The sequence below is a fragment of the Salvelinus namaycush genome, unplaced genomic scaffold (assembly GCF_016432855.1).
Source record: "Salvelinus namaycush isolate Seneca unplaced genomic scaffold, SaNama_1.0 Scaffold529, whole genome shotgun sequence".
NCBI classification, from domain to species: Eukaryota; Metazoa; Chordata; class Actinopteri; order Salmoniformes; family Salmonidae; genus Salvelinus; species Salvelinus namaycush.
The window spans coordinates 8,579-16,225 of record NW_024061230.1 but is presented as its reverse complement, the minus strand read 5'-3'; the positions used below and the strand labels follow the sequence as shown (position 1 = coordinate 16,225).

At 42.4% G+C, this 7,647-nt stretch overlaps 1 protein-coding gene across 1 annotated transcript; it reads left to right on the top strand.

The window, feature by feature from the left end:
* The first annotated feature begins 1,389 nt into the window (after nt 1–1,389).
* Nucleotides 1,390–6,047, top strand: LOC120041762 (piggyBac transposable element-derived protein 4-like). The gene is made up of 4 exons (XM_038986624.1): nt 1,390–1,498; nt 2,140–2,178; nt 3,057–3,171; nt 4,132–6,047. The coding sequence occupies exons 3-4, from the start codon at nt 3,086–3,088 to the stop codon at nt 5,927–5,929; spliced, it is 1,884 nt and encodes a 627-aa protein (XP_038842552.1). The 5' UTR covers nt 1,390–1,498; nt 2,140–2,178; nt 3,057–3,085; the 3' UTR covers nt 5,930–6,047.
* Nucleotides 6,048–7,647: the final 1,600 nt, after the last annotated feature.

Below are 7,647 nucleotides of genomic sequence, written 5' to 3'. Positions count from 1 at the left end.
AATTGCAAAAATCACTGAAGCTGGAGACTTATATCTCCCTCTCTAACTGTAAGCATCAGTTGTCAGAGCAGCTTACTGATCACTGTACCTGTACACAGCCCATCTGTAAATAGCCCACCAACTACCTCATCCCCATACTGTTATTTATTTTTTGCTCCTTTGCTCCTTTGCACCCCAGTATCTGTACTTGCATATCATCATCTGCACATCTATCACATCTATCACTCCAGTGTTAATGCTAAATTGTAATTATTATTATTTTGCCTATTTATTGCCTAACCTCCCTAATCTTACTACATTTGCACACACTGTACATAGATTTTTCTATTGTGTTATTGACTGTAGGTTTGTTTATCCCATGTGTAACTCTGTGTTGTTGTTTTTGTCGTACTGATTTGCTTTATCTTGGCCAGGTTGCAGTTGTAAATGAGAACTTGTTCTCAACTGGCCTACCTGGTTAAATAAAGGTGAGAAAAAAATATATATAAATAAAAAACATCACTACCAAATAAAAAATAAATAAAAAATATGACGTTGCGAAATATTGCATTGTGGGTAGTTTAGAAGAAATAAGTTAATACATATTTAATAACGCAAAAACAACTGTTTGTACTTATAGGTAACCAGATCGTGACTACAACTCAGTTACTAAGTCTTTAACCACACTGTGCTGTTACACTGGTGAGTAAAAACTCATGCATCCTAACGTTATCCTTTCACTGAAAATAAAATGTACATTTTACTCAACTGCGTTACCTACTCCAGTCAACAAATGGCGGTCTGGGGCTTTAAGGCAATGCTGCTACTGTGACGTATAATCTAGTGGACGGAACGCTTCTTTCAACAGCAGCAACAGTTCGTCAGCCACCTCGGTAGCTTGCTAGCCAATATAGCCGAACCAATAAAGCTCTTTAGACGCTTTCGTGTATAGTAGGAACTGTGTTCTAAACACACTTCTGTCGTCTTGTTAGTTATCCCACTTACTTTCATATTTGCGTTGTTGCTGTTATTAGTCAGCTAGCTGGCTGGCTAAGTTAGCATTAGCCTAGCTAGCGAAAATCCCCGACCATGAGTTCACTAAGCTACTCTCCTCCTGCCAAAGAAGAGGAGGTCTGCTGGACGGAGAAAGAAGGTCTGTGGCTGAACATTGCCGTAAAAGAGGAGAAGGAAGAGGAGGATGTTACAATACAAAAACAAGTAGAGGGCGAGGCTGTTACCGTGAAAGAAGAAGAGATAGACGTTACAGTGAAAGAAGAGGAAGACTCGTTCAGAGTGAAAGAGGAAGAGGATGTTACAGTAAAAGAAGAGGAGGATGCAGTTTTTGGAATGAAAGAGGAGGAGGCGGAGATGACTGTCACATCGAAAATGGAGGAGGAAGAAGAAGAGGAAACTGGATATCTGGGACCGGTTTCCCAAAGGCATCTTAAGGCATCCAATGGTTCTAATGATGAACTTAGCCATAAGGTGCTTTTGAGAAACAAGGCCCTGATTAACTCTAGTAAGTACTGTCTTAAAAACAGAGGCACAAATTCTGCAGTTGTTGAACGGATGTGTGGTGTTAAAGAGGAAATCTGCAGTTGCTACATCCATCATTTGACTTTTAAATGATTTATATATAACCATTGGATCTTGAAGATTATAAACTGTGTGGTTCTGAATGCTGATAGCCGTGGTATATCAGACCGTAAAAACATTAGTTTTTACTGTTCTAATTATGTTGGTAACCAGTTTATAATAGCAATAAGGCACCTCGGGGGTTTGTAGTAAATGGCCAATATACCACACACCCTCGTACCTTATTGCTTAAATATAACACATGCTTATAACACATGTCTCATGAGCTTAGTTCAACTGTCGTAACCCATCAGAACCCCAAATAGGCATTTTTTTTGTCCAATGTTTAGAAACAATGTAAATCAACAATGTATAGCCTCAACATGGTTAACACCATAATGTTGATATCATGGATGGTCAGTCCTTGCATCCGTAGGTTTGTCTATGAATTTGAGAGAAGTTACATTTCTCCAGCCCCATCCATCATCGTATTACCCAAACAGTGGTGGAATGACAGATTTGTTATTGTTTGAACTGCAGATTGGTTGGTTGATTGATTGTGGCTTTTTTTGTTTACTTCTACAGGATCAGTGTCTCTAAATCTGGACAGTTGCTGCTCTGACGGTAAATAATGTACTTACATTCAGTCATCTTGATTTGTCATCCTGAGGGTCTTGTTTTGTTTGATCAAATCCATGTGTATATCCTGACCGTTCCATCTTGTATACAGCGTTTGATCAAATCCATGTGTATATCCTAACCGTTCCATGTTGTATACAGCGTTTGATCAAATCCATGTTTATATCCTAACCGTTCCATGTTGTATACAGCGTTTGATCAAATCCATGTGTATATCCTAACCGTTCCATGTTGTATACAGCGTTTGATCAAATCCATGTGTATATCCTGACCGTTCCATCTTGTATACAGCGTTTGATCAAATCCATGTGTATATCCTAACCGTTCCATGTTGTATACAGCGTTTTGCATGAATTCCAACTATTTGAACAAAACAATATATGAAATCTAATCTGCATCAAGTTGTTTAACCCGGTCCAGTTCGGTTCTAATCCTCAGACACTCTAGAAGACAACCAAACTTGTTTCATCATTCTACATTACGTATTGGCTACGCAACACGTCAATTATCCCATGAAGGTCAGCCATCATTACGCACCAATGACACGAGCAGTGTTCACTTGATTGACAGTGTCTTGGTCCAATGACCACCTATCGTTTTGAAACCTAGCTAGATAGCCAATGAGCTGGGCTTTCCAGCAGTATGTGAATGCCGTTTGTAGGACAAACAGCCATCATGCCAGAGCTGTGCACAACAGAGTTCATTCTCTGGTGAAAGGAAACAGGACGCACTGTAGTTTACGTTTCACAGCAGTTCCTTCTCTTCTACAAACTTCTCAAAACTGAAAAAGTTCAACATGGCTACTAAGAGTGGAAAAACGAAATGGAAGTCCAAGTATACACATTTTGATGATATTATTGCAGAAATTGACCGGGAGAGTGACACAGAAGGAATGGATGAGGACTCTGTGAGTGACCACAGTTATGATTGCAGCGCGGAAGAAATGTTTTTGGAAGGAAAAGATCCACTTTTAGACCAGTAAGTAAAATAGGTTTTTGCTTCTCATGCTAATGCAGTTGTTTAAATGGTTGCATATTCATTTCAGATATTTTTATTTGATTTATATATATTTATATACACAGAGTACCAGTCAAAAGTTTGGACACACCTACTCATTCAAGGGTTTTTCTGTATTTGTACTATTTTCTACATTGTAGAACAATTGTGAAGACATCAATACTATGAAATAACACATATGGAAGTATGTAGCAAACCCCAAAAAAGTGTTAAACAAAACAAAATAAATTTCATATTTGAGATTCTTCAAAGTAGCCACCTATTTGATTGGATGAGAGCTTTGCACACTCTTGACATTCTCTCAACCAGCTTCATGGAATGCATTTCAATTAACAGGTGTACCTTGTTCAACCTTGTTGAGGTATACACATAGGCTATGCTAATACATTGTATGTTATGTTGGCTGTGACATGCTGTGGCTTTTTGACTGTCTTATTGATCCCCATATTTCATTATAGTGATTGTGTTCCTTATACTCTATATAATATATATGTTTATAGATATGTGTATTTGATGTATTGATGCAGGGCTCACCCATAATGTATTGATGCAGAGCTCACCCGTAATGTATTGATGCAGGGCTCACCCGTAATGTATTGATGCAGGGCTCACCCGTAATGTATTGATGCAGGGCTCACCCGTAATGTATTGATGCATGGCTTACCCGTAATGTATTGATGCAGGGCTCACCCGTAATGTATTGATGCAGGGCTCACCCGTAATGTATTGATGCAGGGCTCACCCGTAATGTATTGATGCAGGGCTCACCCGTAATGTATTGATGCAGGGCTCACCCGTAATGTATTGATGCAGGGCTCACCCGTAATGTATTGATGCAGGGCTCACCTCTACTAAAATCTACTCAAATAAAGGTTAAGTAAACTTCAGATCTAACTGAATGTTTTTTTTAATCCTCAATAGTGGTAGAGACTCTGACTCTGATGACCTCTGGGTGCCACTCCAAAGAGACCACAGTCCTCCATCCCCTACTCATTCAAACGTAGGAACTGGTTCCTCCAGTATGATCCCTGCTGCTGCTGCCTCTGGCTCCACACCCACCCCGGCCTGGCCATCTAGAGGTGTGAAGAGGCCAGCCCAGAAGCGGAGGAGGGCCAGTGAACCAGCGACAACTTCCACCGAGGCAGAGGACCGCTGGCACACTGTGCTAGAAGATGATGTGGAGCCACTTCCACCAACATTTAGACCGAAAAGGCAGCCAGGACCTCAGCTGGACATGACTGCAAATTACAGCCCCCTTCATCTTTTCCAGATGTTTTTCTCCTTGTCAGTTCTTGATTCGCTGGTGTCTAACACCAACAAGTATGGGGCTAAGAAACAAGGAGGCAAGAAAGAGGCATGGAAGCCCATTTCCATCCAAGACCTGTACTGTTACATCTCACTGGTCATCTACATGGGGCTGGTGAAGTTGAAAACCCTGGAGGACTACTGGAGAACGTCAACACTCTACCAACTGCCTTTCCCCTTCACTGTCATGTCTTCTAAAAGGTTTCTGACTATCTCACGGGCGCTTCATATCAGTGACCCACAAGTTGACGACGACAATGACAAGAAGAGAGGCACAGCAAGCTTTGATAGGCTCTGCAAAATCAAACCTCTCTACCCCAGCATGGTTGAGGCCTGCAAGACCCATTTTCAGCCCAACCAGAACCTGTACATAGATGAGAGGATGGTAGCCTCAAAGGCTGGAATTGGCCGGAAACATTATATGCGTAACAAGCCAACAAAATGGGCTTACAAGCTGTTTGTTTTGGCCGATCCTGTGTGTGCCTACAATTGGAATTGTTTTGTTTATGAGGGGAAATCCATCTCAGCCACCGGTAAGGGACTTAGTTATGATTCCGTTATGGAATTATTGGATTTTCAACTGCTGGGGACGGGCTACAAACTGTTTGTGGACAACTTTTACACAAGCCCTACCCTGTTCACAGACCTGAGGAAGCTGAATGTGTGGGCTTGTGGCACCATTCGTACCAACAGAGTGGGTTTTCCCAAAACAAAAGTAAACGACATGCCTAAGAGGGCTGATAGGGGTACCATGCGATGGATTCGTAAACATGACCTGCTCTTTGTAAAGTGGATGGATACCAGAGAGGTGGTCATGTGCTCCAGTATCCACAAATCCTTCAGTGGCAATCACGTCGACAGGCGTGTGAAGGACGCTAATGGGGCATGGACCACAAAAAATGTCCCCATTCCTGCTGCTGTGAAGGATTACAACAAGAGCATGGGAGGTGTGGACCTGTCAGACGCTCTGATAGGCTACAACAATGTTCTCCACAAGACAATGAAATGGTACAGGACATTGTTCTATCACTTCATTGACATTGCTGTGGTGAATGCATTCGTCCTTCATAAGGAAATGGATAAGAGCTATGGACAGACCCCCATGACACAGCTAGCCTTCAGAGAGCTGCTCATCCAGGAGCTTGCTGACTACGGCACAAAGTCCACTGCAGCACCTTCTGTCCGCTCTACATCTGTCCCCTCTACTCCTGTCGCCAGTGGTGTTCACCTGCCAAAATACATCACTGCAAACCTGAATGTGCCTCTGGGTAAAAAGAGCACAGCAGGGAGGCGTCGTTGTGTTCTGTGTCACAAGAAATCTCCCATCACCTGCTCTACTTGTTCTGTTACCCTCTGCTTCACAGCAGAGAGAGACTGCTATGGGACTTGGCATCAGCAGCACAATCTGGTGTAGAGGTGTTACCCTCTGCTTCACAGCAGAAAGAGACTGCTATGGGACTTGGCATCAGCAGCACAATCTGGTGTAGAGGTGTTACCCTCTGCTTCACAGCAGAAAGAGACTGCTATGGGACTTGGCACAGCAGCACAATCTGGTGTAGAGGTGTTACCTACAGCACAATCTGGTGTAGAGGTGTTACCCTCTGCGTCACAGCAGAAAGAGACTGCTATGGGACTTGGCATCAGCAGCACAATCTGGTGTAGAGGTGTTACCCTCTGCTTCACAGCAGAAAGAGACTGCTATGGGACTTGGCATCAGCAGCCCAATCTGGTGTAGAGGTGTTACCCTCTGCTTCACAGCAGAAAGAGACTGCTATGGGACTTGGCATCAGCAGCACAATCTGGTGTAGAGGTGTTACCCTCTGCTTCACAGCAGAAAGAGACTGCTATGGGACTTGGCATCAGCAGCACAATCTGGTGTAGAGGTGTTACCCTCTGCTTCACAGCAGAAAGAGACTGCTATGGGACTTGGCATCAGCAGCCCAATCTGGTGTAGAGGTGTTACCCTCTGCTTCACAGCAGAAAGAGACTGCTATGGGACTTGGCATCAGCAGCACAATCTGGTGTAGAGGTGTTACCCTCTGCTTCACAGCAGAAAGAGACTGCTATGGGACTTGGCATCAGCAGCACAATCTGGTGTAGAGGTGTTACCCTCTGCTTCACAGCAGAAAGAGACTGCTATGGGACTTGGCACCAGCAGCACAATCTGGTGTAGAGGTGTTACCCTCTGCTTCACAGCAGAAAGAGACTGCTATGGGACTTGGCATCAGCAGCACAATCTGGTGTAGAGGACTGTGGGTGTTCTAAATCCTCTAATTGTAAATAAATAAATCACTTTGTGTGTGGTTTGCCTCACAAAAGTCCTCAATTGGCAGCTTCATTAAATAGTACCCGCCAAAACACAAGTCTCAATGTCAACAGTGAAGAGGCATCTACGGGATGCTGGCCATCTAGCCAGAGTTGCAAAGAAAAAGCCATATCTCAGACTGGCCAATAAAAATTAAAGATTAAGATGGGCAAAAGAACACAGACATTGGACAGAGGAACTCTGCCTAGAAGGCCAGCATTCCAGAGCTAATAAATGTACCGTCAGAGCAAATATTTTTCTTTGTTTTTTTGTGTATTTCATTTTTTACTTTAGTTTATTTCGTAAATATTTTCTTAACTCTATTTTCTTAAAACTGCATTGTTGGGTAATTGCTTGTAAGTAAGCATTTCACAGTAAGGTCTACACCTGTTGTTTGTATTCGGCGCATTTAACAAATAAACTTTGATTTGATTTAGCTATCCAGCCTGATAATACCAGTAATGGTGTACACCTAAATCAGCATGTTGTTTGTGCAACAGTATCTTCTAAATCAAAGAGGAATACGAGAAGCAAGAATATGTTAACTACAGGAAGTAGCTAAGAGAAAATATGTAGCCAAAGATTAAACGGTGCTTTAGGAAACCCTTATCAACACTTTGGTTCCTACCCTTTCAGAATACAGTTGGAAGTCGGAGGTTTACATTCACCTTAGCCAAATACATTTAAACTCAGTTTTTCACAATTCCTGACATTTAATCCTAGTAAAATTCCCTGTCTTAGGACAGTTAGGATCACCACCAGGAAATGCAGAAGTTGATGATAATGCAGAACATTATCTTAGGTTGAAGTTGAGTTGAACAGTATAA

Bases quoted from the DNA above. Each gene is read 5' to 3' on its own strand.
- LOC120041762 (XM_038986624.1), top strand. From the start codon at position 3,086: ATGGATGAGGACTCTGTGAGTGACCACAGTTATGATTGCAGCGCGGAA. The intron at 3,172-4,131 runs GTAAGTAAAATA...AATCCTCAATAG, and splicing joins AAAGATCCACTTTTAGACCA to TGGTAGAGACTCTGACTCTG.